Genomic DNA, 14,033 nt, shown 5'->3' with positions numbered 1-14,033 from the left:
AACGAAAGGGTATGAGAAAACGACTTTCTTTTTTTTTTTTTTTTTTTTTTTTTTTTTTGAAGGAACGACTTTTTATTATTTGAGAGAACCATAAAATCTGAAACTAACGACGTATTGAGTGGAAAAAAAAAAAGCGTCGTCTAGAAAATTAAAAAAAAAATTATCAAGTTTAGGAAACGACATAATATCATGTAAACGACAACTAATATTTAATACCATATTGTATGCAGAAAACCACAATACCTTGATTTGCACTTTTTTTCTTAGTATAAATTATCTTCATCTTATTTTCGTAGTAAAATATTTAAAAAAAAAAAATTTCCCTCTTCATTCGGCTCTTTTTCCCATTCTGTGTAATCAAAATTCAATAATGCATTTTTATTTTCCTTTAATAAATAAATAAATAAATAATAATGATAACAAGTATTTGCGTTATTTTCTAATATATCCGTGTCTTAAAACAGATTATTAAGCAACCTTTGTTATTTCAGCGAATGTATCAAATGGAGCTCCAACAAATCCATGATGCTTCTGTTGGCTTGTTAAGCCATGTTAAAGGTCCATATTAGAATAGAGTCCAATTGATTTTTGAGACGGATCTTGATGGATTTGTATTCTTTATTATGAGAAGATTAAAATTGAATATTCACACGCTCAAAATAGATATTTGGTGAATGAAAAATTGATGCTCTAAGTACACCACTTGAAATGATTAAGTTAGTTAAAAAAATTACAAAATCTCACATTGGTTAGGAATGAAATCTTGGTGGTGTATATAAGTGATTACACTTTGAAGCCTAGGTAAGCATGTATACTTAAAAGGCTCTTTCACGCGCAGGGGAAGGTGCAGATCATGGGCCAGCAGATTAAGGGCCAATGTGTGCGGACACGAATGTTGGACTGGAAAGCCCACTCCGCACAAGCCTTGTTTTGCACTATTTTTTTTTTCCAACTTAAATCTGAAATTGCTGCATTAGACTGCATTAGTGCATGATTAACTCTGTATTAGTGCAGAGTGCAAAAAATTGCAGCATTAACCAGCATTATTGCTTGGTTTAATCTTGATTTTATGAACATTTAACCTCCAAATCTGGACATACTTTGGAGTAGGTGCATCTGGAATTTTTAAAAGTTGTAACCTCTGAATTGAATCACCATTAAGCCGTGAATAAATTGACTTTATTCACCATTGTAACATCCCCTGCAACAACCTATATAAGGGGGTCTCTCCGGCCATTTGCTAACACCAACACAAAACACTCTTCTCCACACTCTCTCATTTTCTTTGAGTTCTTTTGCAGTCTTTGTAGTTCGGTTTTGGTGATAGAGGAAATGTGTAGTTCTAGTTCGCTGAGACGGTTCCGAAAGTGCATCATTCTGCCGTCGTTGTCGTTGTATTTTGGGAGACGGACGTCCAACGTCAACTCAAAGCACTCGCCGGAGGAGACGAATCTGTTTTAAGAAAAGCGTGATTCACGTGCCTCGACATCATCCGTTCTATTCGGTTTTCCAAGATTGGTAGAAGGTTGAATTGCATTGTAACAATTTCAATATTTTATTCTTGCAATAAGTTGTTATATATTGTTCTTTTTTGTATTATCCATATTTGTAAAATTAACTTTTCCAAAATAAATGAAAACTTGATAGCAATCTAATTGAATTAATTTATCAGAAAATAAAAGACAAATTTACAGCTGCAACAAGGTGAAAAAGCAGCGTCATATATCTGCTAATTCTTCCACAAATTCGTCCAAAACATTATATGGCATCATCTAATATTCAACCCTTTGGCATTTTTCTTTGTACATGATCACTTATGAGCTATTTGCATTTTGTAGAACCAATCCCGACCTCATTATTTTTCTCATTGGTAAACAACTATAGTACCTAAAAGAGGATTGATTTCTTATATATGGGAGCTTGAGATATCTAAAGGAACTGAATTTGTCAACAACAGAAACAACGAGAATGGCAGCAATGGCGACGCCAAGAACAACCCCAAGACCATGAGCACCAAGGCAAGCAAGGAAACCAATTGTAGGCAGTAGTTGATTTTGAAGCCTTTTTTGCAGCTAGTACCACCTCGGAATGCAACTTCTCATTCTCCGGCCTCATAGATTCACTTTTCAACACTCCTTGCAAACTGCGGGACAAAGAAAAAAAAAAGGGTTAAGTCAATCTATGTGTAAAGTTTGCACCAATTATGTAGCACTAACAACATGGAAAACACTTACTAGCTAAAAAAAAATAACTAAAGAAATGGTGAAAAGACCTACAATAGTGATTGTCAGTTAAAAAAAAAATCTAGCATGGGAACTAACGCTGGATGTATGGTTAGTACAGTTAGAGAGAGAGAGAGAGAGAGAGAGAAGCGTACGCAGGAGGGGAACGACAAGACTTTCGTTTTTTGCCACAGTTCCAATCATAGCAGAACGCGCAGCTACAATTGGGACAGTGGCAGAATGGCCATGCAAAGTATGTAAAGTGGCAGCTTGGCCGTCTAATTGAGCAGCAGAACGCCCAGCTACAATTAGAACAGTAGCAAGATGGCCATGCACACTTCTTCTTTTTCTTTCTGCAATAGACAAAGGGGTATATTCCTCACGGCCAAGTTTTGGATTTTAGGGAAATTCGATACAAAGATTCATACACATATATTGTGCATCTATACATTTATGTATGCAGTTGTAGAAATGTTTGTTAGTTGTTACATCCTCCATGATATGCACGCAAAAAAAAAAAAAAGAAATGTTAACATTTATTCTTTAGAAAAAAAAATGAAGTAACAAAATAGTACAAAAGCAAACTCTTTAATATTGTTGGTTTGACAAATATTTAGGTACAAATCTACATTCATATGTGGGAGTAGAACATGTTTATAAGAATATAGGCCTTGTTTGGAGCATGCATTCAAACCCAAACTATAATCTTACTGCAGTATTTTCCCCTCATAAAAAAATTAAATAAAAAAAATTCCCGCCAATAGTTCTTTTATAAAGAATTTGAATCAAAATCTAAATCTTGATTCAAATGCACTTCCTAAACGGGCCTATAATGTCTTCATCTATAAGTCAAACCGTCATATTATTTATATAGGAAAAGGACATCTTGCATGATGGAGACTTACATTGGAAAGGCGAAAGAGCGCGCACTGGTTTCACTCTCTTCAGAACGGTGGGAATGGCCGGAGGAATTTGAGGATACTGCCGGACGTGGTACCCTTTTTGCGCTTGAACCTTCTGCACTTTGCCTTGCTTCATCCTTGATGGGGTTTTCTGTCAACTCTTTAGCTCCTGCGGACTCCTTCGTTTCAAGACTATTTATCTCAATTTCTGCCTCAGGAATTGAAGGACTAGGTGTAGGTGGTGGGCTGAATATAACTATCTCACCTGATTTCGCCAGTTCCCCCGACTTAAAGTCACTGAACATGTAGAATTGGTCTTTGGAGAAACTAGAATTGCCTACATGAAGGCTAAACAATGACTCATTAGAGGCAACGCTCCACTCCATTGGCGTCGTGGATTTACTTTCAAACACGGAAGAGGGAATCCTGAGAGGATCATAACCTTCAGGCTGTTCCATTGTTTGAACCGGCGGGGATACCATACGATGAACCGGGGATTCATGTGTGACATCAGAAACTTGAAATGTCAATTCCGAATCTGCAGGGTTCGTGTCATCATCTTCTGATTTGGAAGAGCTACCACTGGCAACACTGCTTTCATCATCTTTTGTTGTTGGTTTAGCACCAGAATCATGTTCTGCAGACTTGGTAAATTCATCATGTGAATGATCAATCGATGAATCTGATGACGACGACAACGAGGATGACGACGACGACAATGATGATGACACTCGTATTGTTGATGACTCAATTCTATCCCTCCCATCAAGATTTTCTAACTTTTCATTGCTTCCACTCTCATCTACAACATCTAATTGAGTGTCTTGTCGCCTAATTGATCCGCTATTGTCAGTAGCCTCGATTCCATCAACCGAATCGAGGTGTTTTTCAAACGAACTACGGCTTCCGCTCCCATCAAAAGCTCTTAGAGATATTTCTGAATGCTTACTGCTTCCACTTTCATCAGCACGAGTTTCTAAACACTTATTTCTTCCACTTCCATGTTCCAATTCCATAGCTGAAAAATTAAAATTGTGGTTTTGTTTCAAATGTCAATATATGAATGAATCAAGAATGGCAGCCAAAGATAAGGAAAGAAAATCAAAGAGCATAAAAAATCTGATATAGACGGATACGATGAAAGTTGCAAAGGGTTTTAACAGTTCATGTATGATCATTGTTTTATGATGTGGAATAGCCAAAAAAAAAAAAAAAGATGATTATTCAAAATGATTTCTTCCCTTTTCACAGGAAGGAAAATACAAATAACTGCTTGAGCCTCTGAAATCTAGATTTTTGAGATTAATTTCGTACGTAAACAATTAGGCCATGTTCACTAAACATCTAAAACTGGCTCTAGATTCACACGAAATCAAAACAAAATTAGAAAGGAAAAAAAAAGGTAATAAGAGATATTGAGGCACAACATGATTTAGCAAAAATGGGCCTTTTTTTTCAAGAAAGCCATGAAATTTCATCTTCAGCCGCATAAGAAAGTTTAATAAACATCTCAATTTGGAGTAAGAATAACCCACACAGTAAAGGCACAGATAAAAAATAAATAAATAAATAAACGCACAAAAATAAAAATCCAAATCAAAAGATTATGTTCAAGAAGAACTCACATGGATCATGAGCAAAAACAGTCGTTCAATTCTCAAATGCACATTCTGCTCACCTCCATTGCAACCTATTGAAAAAAAATGGAAATTTAGAAATTAAATCACAATAAGAAACAAAGAAAATCATTTAATTTTAAGGAATCAAAATCAAATTTAATTACTTCTTGACAATGCCAGGCTCCAGGGTGAGGCCGTTAAGGCAACTCCCTAAGGCCTCGCTTAAGTCATGGCCCCTTATTATTAGAATTACCTTTACACCTCAAAATATTGAATATATTAATTAGTTTTTTTTCCTTAAAAAAACAAATTTATTTCTTAGGTTTTAGTTTAAAAAATATTTGTTTCTCAATATTAATTTTTTTAGAATACTCTCAGTACATTAATTTTTAGCATTTATTTCTTTTTAATTCTTCTAACAGACTATATATATTTTCAAACTGATAACATATATGACATTTCGTGTCAAACATCTTGTAATTTTGTTTTAACTATTGAACAATTTAATCATTTAATTTTTTCTCTTATGACTGTAATAATTTCCTTTCAACTTTGGCTTTTTCTATCACGTAGGTTCCTCTGATGAGTTGGACAAAAAAAGGAATAGTTAATGGCAATTAATAGATTGGTTAATTTGTCAAGAGATAATGACCAAAAGCCATTATTGCATTGATCGCGAATTCAAAGGAAGCAAAAGATACAAACTTGAAAAACTTCTCCGAAACAAAGAAAATAGACGAAATCCATTACTATTAATATCAATCTATCACTTAAATATCAAATTGTCATAAAAGAAAAGAAAAAAAAAAGAAAGAGAAATATTGAAAAAAAAAATGGAAAAAAAATGTTTTTTTTTCTTTAATTAAGTTGGAATCTCTCAAGTTCAATAGTTAACGTAAAACAGAGCGTCTCATTTTAAAAAATAATAATAAAAGACCAAACCGGTTTTCCCGTTTTATCCTTTTATTTCCCCTTCTTTTTAGAATATCAGATTTTCTTCTTGAAATAATGGTTAATGAGGTAAAATACTAAAACAAACGAGAAAGAAAATCCAGAGTATTTAATCAGCAGAAAAAATAGTGTTTTTGGCTGAAAAAACGGAAAATTTATTTACGGTGGTTCTTGAAAGCGAATCACGGGTTTCTCTGAGAAATTTCCAGCATTTCCTCCACAGCAAAACAAGGTCCGAGAATCCGAATCTTTTATGTCGCAATTTTTTTTTTTTGTGTGTAATCTGTATTTTCTTTGGTTCTTGTATTTTCTTCTCTATTTGCTTGTTCTCTTTTTTTTTTTTTTGCGAAATTCTGATTATTTCAGTGGGTATTATCTAACTATGAGATTCTTTTATGTGCTCTAGTTCTGTGTAAATTCACCTCGTTTTTTTTTTTTTTTTTTTTGGGCATTTAGTACTATGTATGATTGTCTGCAGTTGAGAATTGAGAAAATTGGCAACGTGAATTTTCTATGTCAAGACAGTGACCTTTTGAATTTTAGGTTACTTATATCCTTGCGTTGAATTTTGCAATTTTTCTTTTAGTTATTGTTATTGAACTGGGCAGTGTTACTTTTTACATTTAAGATAAAAGAAAAAGAAAAGAATTTCAGCTTCTCTTGTGGGATATCTATTACTGAGCTATCCCGTTATAGTATTAAAATACTATTTAAGTTCATGTGGTTTGTCTAATGTTCAAAGTCCCATTTTTTTTTTCCACTCTTTGCAGCTTATGAACGTGAGATTTTTCTGGGATTGTTTCATTATTTGGAATTGAGTGCTTTCCCCATTGACTATGTACATTTATGTACTTGGGAATGATCAATTTACTACAATTCTCATTTTCAAGTTCAGTCTTGGATATGGGCAAAGAACATGAATAAGTTCAGTATAAGTGACTTTTGATATTATTGAATAACTGCCTCTGTGGACAAGGCCATTGATTGGAACCCAGGTACCATTTGATTTATGCAAATGCAATCATTTTCTCCCATCAAGTTCTGGGTTTGCATCCAAAGCGGTGAAAGTAGAATTCAATGGAAGAAATCCGACCACCTCCTTTTGATCAGTCAGAAGCGACCTTATTTCATGGCACTAGAAGGTTTCAGCCGGATGGGAATGGAACTCGCGGCGGTGCTAGGATTCAGGGCCTTAAGAAGAGAGGCCATGGAAGCCGCTCTTGGATAAAGATTGATAAGAATGGAGTGGCAAAGGTTTTGGAGCTTGACAAGGCTACTATAATGAGACATTGTTCTTTGCCTGCGAGAGATCTCCGGCTTTTGGATCCCTTGTTTATTTACCCTTCTACAATACTAGGACGCGAAAAGGCTATCGTGGTCAGCCTTGAACAGATTAGATGTATAATCACAGCTGAGGAGGTCATTTTGATGAATTCGTTGGATGCATGTGTTGTTCAATACAAGTCAGAGTTGTCCAGACGCCTCCAGTCAAACAAAGATCAATCTGGTAAGTTTTTTGTTTTTCATTATTTGACATTACTGTTGTAATTTTTTCTTGGCTTTATTAAGGATATATTATTTGCCACAAGAGTTTTGTGCTGAATTGAAGTTCCAAGTAATTTCATTTTTCTTAAAGACCTGCATTAAGCTTATTTTTACTCGCCAAATTCTATGACAAATTGTATGCAATATGCATTGCTGAGGAGTTTCGATTTTGGTTCAGATGATTTGCCTTTTGAATTTAGAGCCTTGGAGCTAGCTTTGGAACTAACTTGCATGTCTCTAGATGCTCAGGTATGCCTCTTCTATATAAATAAAAGAACATAATATGACATTTATATATCCATTGGCTTACTAGTACTAGTTTTTATATGACACGTGGAATTTCTTTCATTGACAAAAGAGGAAACAATGTAAGGATTGTAAAGTAATTCCTGAAGAAGTACTAGCCACCCAACATAGGTTAGTGATCTTAGATGTGAGCATTAAGCTTTGCTATAGAAGGACTAAGATAAACCACCTCACATGAACTCGTTGGTGGCATTTGAAAGGAATAAAACAATTGGCCTTTAAAGAGAAGTTGTTAGAGGAGGCTACTTGGTCATATATAGGTGATGCAAATACTATGTGGGATGCCATGGCCAGCTGCATTAGAAAAGGAGGTACTAGGGGAATGTTAAAGTTAAAAATTTAGCAATGAATGTTGACAACGAGAGAATAAATGGAAGAGCGAGAATTATACTGTAATTGTATTCAAGAGACAAAATCACAAGTTACAATATAATTCCAGATTCAAATTTTGAGTACTTAAACTGAATTACAATAGCAAACCCCTAAGGAAAGGAATGATGTTTAAAGGCAACAATAAACACTCCCAGGAGCTCAATCCCGATCAAGAGGATACTCTTCTTGCCCACCAAGACTGCTCTGATACTTTCTCCACACCCCCACCAACGTCGCCCACCAGCTACTAAATCTCCCAGCTACATCATCTAGCTTGCCACGTGTGACCTCCTCATTTGCTAACCCAATAACTGTCTGTAACCAACTCCTTCCTCCTTCGATAGACTCACCAAGGTTTGGGCGCCGTGTAAGGGCTGTCTGCACTTAGGCCTGGGTTAGGTGGATGGGCTGTAATAGGGAATCTCGAGGTAAAGGCCCCCCAGGAAAAGAAACCTGGTGGTGGAGTGAGGAAGTTCAAAAGACTATTAGAACCAAGAGGGATTTATATAGAGATTTGTCAAAACGTAAGGATGTTGAAATTTTTAAAAATACAAAGAAGCGAAGAAAGAAGCTAAGCGAGTAGTTGGTAAGGCTCGTTCTACTTACTTAGATGAGGTATATAGGAAACTTGGGACTAGAGAATGAGGAAAGGACATATATAAACTAGTTAGGATAAGAGAAAGGAAGTGTCGGGACCTAAATCAAGTGAGGTGTGTTAAGGATGATACAGATCAAGTTCTGACAAAATATAAAGACATTAGGAAAAGGTGAAGGAGTTACTTTGAGAAGCTCTATAATGATGATCATACAATAGAGTTTGACCATCATAGGTCACAAGGAGAACCTAATGTGATGTATACAAGAGGAATCAGAGTCTCAGAAGTTAAAACTGCGCTACGAAAAATGAAAAAGGGGAAGGCGTGTCGGCCAGATGATATTCCAATAGAGGTTTTGATGGCGTTAGGAGATGTTAGAATTGTGTGGCTTACTAAGCTTTTTAATGAGATACTAAAGAAGAAGCATATGCCTGATGCGTGGAGGAAAAGTATTCTTGTCACCATCTTCAAGAGCAAAGGATATGTGATGAATTGTAACAATTATAGGGACATAAAGTTAATAAGCCACACTATGAAACTTTGAGGGAGAGTTATTGAAGGGAGAGTAAGGGCCACAACTACCATCTCAGGTAACCAATTTGGCTTCATGCCAGGCAGATCAACCACGGAAGCCATTTTTCTTCTTAGGATGCTGATGGAAAGGTACAGAGAAGCCAAGACGGACCTACATATGGTTTTTATAGAATTAGAAAAGGCGTATGATAGGGTACCGATGGAAGTTTTATGGTGGGTGCTAGAAAAGGGAGGAGTGCATGTGAGGTATATCAAGGTAATTAAGGACATGTACGATGGGGTGGTCACGAGTGTGAGAACTGCTATAGGCTACACGGCAGAGTTCCCCATTCGGATCGGCCTTCATAAAGGATCTGCTCTTAGTCGTTATCTTTTCACCATTCTGATGGATGAGCTAACAAGAGAAATCTAAGATAAAGTTCCTTGGTGTGTGCTTTTTGCGGACGATATTGTTTTAGTTGATGAACATAGGGAAGGAGTTAACCGTAAGTTAGAACTGTGGAGACAGACTCTCGAGACGAAGGGATTTAAGTTAAGTAGGATGAAAACTGAATACGTGTATTGTAGGTTTAGTAACTCAAGTAATCAAAGTGATGGAATTTCTTTAGATGGTGTGGAGATTGGAGCTTCTAAAAAGTTTAGGTACCTTGGGTCTATAGTGTAGTATGAAAGAGATATAGAAGAGGATATTCAACATAAGATTAAGGCAAGGTGAGTTAAGTGGAAGAATGCTACAGGAGTTTTATGTGATGGCAATTAAGTTGAAATGAAAGTTCTATAGGACTGCAATCCGCCCAGCTATATTATGGTAGTGAATGTTGGGCCATTAAGAGACAACATATATGTAAGATGAGTGTGACAGAAATGCATATGTTAATAGGGATGAGTGGCCATACGAGAATGGATAGCATAAGGAATGAAGTTATTCGTAGTAAAGTAGGTGTAGCACCAATAGAAGATAAGATACGCGAAGGCCGCTTGAGGTGGTACGGGCATGTCCAACGTAGACCGTTAGAAGCACTAGTTCGTGCTTGAGAGGACATTCTTATACCTAATACTAGGAGAGGGAGGGGTAGACTAAGAATTACGTGGACCGAAGTAGTTAGGAAAGACATTCTAGATCTAGGCCTTCAGGAAAGTCTAATTTCGAACAGAACTGCGTGGAAAAGTGAAATCCATATAGCCGACTCTAATTAAGTTGGGATTAAGGATTGTTGTTGTTATTGTTGACAAAAGAGGAAACAATCGTTTTACTGATATATCCATATGATAATGGCCAATGATTAAATCCTATGCTATATCAGAATCTTGTATTGTGGTGACATGAAACATCACGCGCCAAGATTCATTACATTGATGAGGTACCTGGATGTGATAGGTTAAAGAACTGGAAATGGAGATATACCCTGTACTAGATGAACTAGCATCAACCATCAACACTACTAACCTAGAACGTGTTCGGAGACTCAAAGGCCATCTCCTTGCCTTAACTCAGCTGGTTCAGAAGGTAAACATGAGAAAAATATTGTCAATTCTCAATATTTGTCTACTTTTCCTTTTAATCTCTTTAATTGAGGTTTTAGTTTATTTCCAGGTTCACGATGAAATGGAACATCTCATGGATGATGACGATGACATGGCTGAGATGTACCTCACCGAGAAGAAGCAAAAGTCAGAGGGTTATCCCTTAAGTGACCTATGTTTTCAAACAAATACCCTATTTGAGAGCAAAGCGGTTTCAAAATCAGCTCCTGTTTCACCAGTGGGATCAATTAGTGGAGAGCATAAATTGCAAAGGGCTTTTAGCAACATCTTGAGTTCAGGTAGACATGGAAGCTTCATGAGTTCATCCAACAGTGGAGAAAACATTGTACAACTTGAAATGTTGCTCGAGGCGTACTTTGTTGTCATTGGCCACACTCTCAGCAAGTTGTCATCGGTACAAGATCTCCAACTTTCTGCATAATCCTATATGATCATGAACAAAGATTCATAATCGTTGAATTTTGTAATTTCACATCGTCACTTTTAAACACCGTAAAAGACAGATTTTGTCTATGTTGAGACAGGACCATAGAATGAGAAACCTTGAATGCCACTCTATTGCCACCCAAGAAACGTTCTGAAATATTATTTATTTATTGTTGATGCAGCTGAAGGAATACATTGATGATACTGAAGATTTGATAAATATAAAACTGGTATGGAGTTATTTAACTGTTTCCAAATGTCGTATAAACCCTTTTCCTTTTTCTAAATGTATCTGAAATGCTTACATGTGTCGCTGAACAGGGCAATGTTCAGAACCAGCTTATACAATTTGAGCTGCTCATTACAGCAGCTACTTTTGTGGCCACAATATTTGCTGCGGTGACTGCTGTATTTGGAATGAATTTTGAAGCAAATGTCTTCGACTATCCACTTGCATTCAATTGGGTTCTGCTTGTAACTGGGATTTTCTGTGGGATCTTGTTTTTCTCTTTCCTCTTTTATTTTAGGCACAAAAAAATTTTTCAATGAATGAAGACGCCATTATTCCAATGAATGTACTTTTAGTTTCCTCCTTTCTTATATATGCAGTTCTCTGTCATGTATACAATTGATGAAAAAAAAAAAAGGGAAGAAGAACAAGAACAAGACAGAGAGAGAAAACCTAAACCATGTGAAGGCGAAACATTAACTTTAATAAGCAGAACAAGATAGTAAATTTGAAACATTAAAAGCCATGCACCATCACTTGTTCAAATACAACTATACAAGAGTGTATTAAATTTTTACAGGTAAATGTTTTATTTACTCAACAGTTTCAAGTGCTACAAAATATAAATGATGCCTGTGCAACCTTAAACATAACCACTACTAGGGTTAATTTCAATAATAGCACTTCTAAATAAATTATTATTAATTTTAACACCATTTTTGTATACTTTCACAATTAGCATCGCCATGTCAGTAAAAATAGAATCAAGTCATTTTTACTTGAGTTTAAATAACAATTATGCCCCATTTCAGTTTTAAAGCCCTGACTATATATTAGAAAGCCTTTTATAATTCAAATATTCAAAGTAGAGAGAGGATGAGACCGAACGCGAGTGTGCACAGAGACCTAGAAACTCTAACGACCACCACCGTCTACCACCTTGAGCACTGACGAACTCACAACAGCGAGAACCCACGACAGTGAGCACCCACGCAGTGAGAACTTTGTTAGCTTTTCTTGTTTATTTGTTTTTTTCTTAGGTATTTATTATTTTTTTTTCATTTACCATTTTTTGTCATCTTAGAAGAAAAGAAAGGCTTTGGAGGAGGAGATAAAAGCATATAAGGTCAGTTATTTAAAATTTTTTATTGTCATTATGCTCCTTATTTGGTCGTGACTCTGTTTCATGGTCGGTCATATCATTATGACCAGTCGGTAACTGTATTATGACCGGTCATAAGACAGGCACAGCGTGCGGTCATAGTACTATGACCGACCATCAAGCAAGCAGGCTCATAGTGTGACTGCCTGACTGATGAGCCTGCGGTCATAGCATTATGACCGTCGGTCATAGTATTGTGACCACATTATGTGACAGTCTTATGACCGGCCATCAGTCATAACACACTGAGCGAGCATGCATGATGGGCGGTCATAGAATTATGACCGCTCAATAGGCATATCTAACGCTAACACTCTAGGAGGTATATTTAATGCTTGTAAGAACCTAAACCAATCTTCTTGTCTTTGGTTACTACCTTGAATCCATACAAGACTATCTTTAATTCTTTTAATGTGATTACCCATTTCTTTTAAACCGGATTTAACTATTAAATTGATTACACGACATGCACAACGTTGGTGGAAAATAGTACCGTCACCGAATAGACTTAAATCATTTTCAAAAAATTCAATTGCTTTTGTATTGGCACTAGCATTATCTAATGTTATAGCCATTACTTTATCTCTTAAACTAAATTCATCAATTACATTTAAAATTGTGTTATATATTAAATCTGCGCTATGTGATCCTAGAACACATTTAAAACCTAATATTCTCTTATCTAAATCAAATCCTTTAAAGTAATGTCCGGTTACAGCTAAATAATCTTTATTGGCAACGGCAGACCAAATATCTGCCGTTAACGCAACGCACCCGCTAGTCGAGTGTAAAAGGTTTATTAATGCATCTTTTTCTTTTTTAAATAATTTTAATAAATCTTTCCTAAGAGTAGTTTTTGAAGTGAATTGTGCATTAGGATTGTGTATAACCTTAATATATCGTTGCCAATTAGGATGCTCTACAAAACTAAGTGGTTGATCTAAAGCAGCTATCATTCGCGCAACTTCCATACGATCTTCTTGCGGATCGTATTTCCAAGTGGTTAGACCACCGGTTGCGCGATCAAAAGATAATTGTGTTTCGGAGTTCGGGTCCACTAGATTGGCTAAGCTTTTGAAGACACTTTTCAGAGTGTCGTCTCAAGTGTGTGGTGCCGTGAATAGTGTCACCTTGTAATTTAGATAAACAATATTTCCACGCCCACTATTGCGACCACGACCTCCAGTACGTCCACCATGGCTTGGATTAGTAGATTGCATTTGCTGCGTAACAAACTCATTAGTGGGAAATTGCCCTTCTTCTACATTGTGTTGGGCATCAACGGGAATACCACTATAACCAAAAGGATCCATTATAAAAAAAATAAGATGAATTTGATAGACACTAGAGAGAGAGCTTTAGAAAAATTGTGAGAGAGATTGAGAGAGATTGAGAGAACTTGAAAGAGATTGAGAGAGATTGAGAGAAATTGAGAGAGATTGAGAGGGATTGAGAGAGTTTGAGTGAGAAAAATGTGTAAGAGATGAGGGGTATTTATAGGGAAATTTTAGAGTTAAAAAATGATTTTTTTTTCAAAAAAAATGGGATAAAACGGCTAGTTTTTTGAAATTCGGGTTCGGGCAGTCGGGCAAACTCGGGCAGCTCGGGTTTTCGGGCAAATTTC

General features: G+C 36.1%; 2 protein-coding genes across 2 annotated transcripts in view; one reads left to right on the top strand and one right to left on the bottom strand.

The window, feature by feature from the left end:
* The window catches only part of LOC112090654 (suppressor protein SRP40), a 4,498-nt gene extending 358 nt beyond the window's left edge, over window positions 1-4,140 (bottom strand). The window contains exons 1-3 of the mRNA XM_024162541.1: window positions 3,128-4,140; window positions 2,561-2,575; window positions 2,033-2,143 (exon numbers count right to left, since the gene is read on the bottom strand). Coding sequence (XP_024018309.1) covers window positions 2,033-2,143; window positions 2,561-2,575; window positions 3,128-4,140 — 1,139 coding nt within the window. The remainder of the gene's footprint in view (window positions 1-2,032; window positions 2,144-2,560; window positions 2,576-3,127) is intronic.
* Window positions 4,141-5,749: 1,609 nt separating this feature from the next.
* On the top strand, window positions 5,750-11,572 carry LOC21409083 (magnesium transporter MRS2-5). The gene is made up of 7 exons (XM_024162502.1): window positions 5,750-5,926; window positions 6,465-7,201; window positions 7,418-7,488; window positions 10,426-10,554; window positions 10,642-10,986; window positions 11,201-11,248; window positions 11,340-11,572. Exons 2-7 carry the CDS (start codon window positions 6,772-6,774, stop codon window positions 11,565-11,567), a joined length of 1,251 nt encoding a protein of 416 aa, XP_024018270.1. The 5' UTR covers window positions 5,750-5,926; window positions 6,465-6,771; the 3' UTR covers window positions 11,568-11,572.
* Window positions 11,573-14,033: the final 2,461 nt, after the last annotated feature.

This window comes from Morus notabilis, unplaced genomic scaffold (genome assembly GCF_000414095.1).
Source record: "Morus notabilis unplaced genomic scaffold, ASM41409v2 Scaffold73, whole genome shotgun sequence".
Taxonomy (NCBI): domain Eukaryota; kingdom Viridiplantae; phylum Streptophyta; class Magnoliopsida; order Rosales; family Moraceae; genus Morus; species Morus notabilis.
Note: the sequence above shows the minus strand (reverse complement) of the source record. Positions and strands in the feature narration are given on the sequence as shown.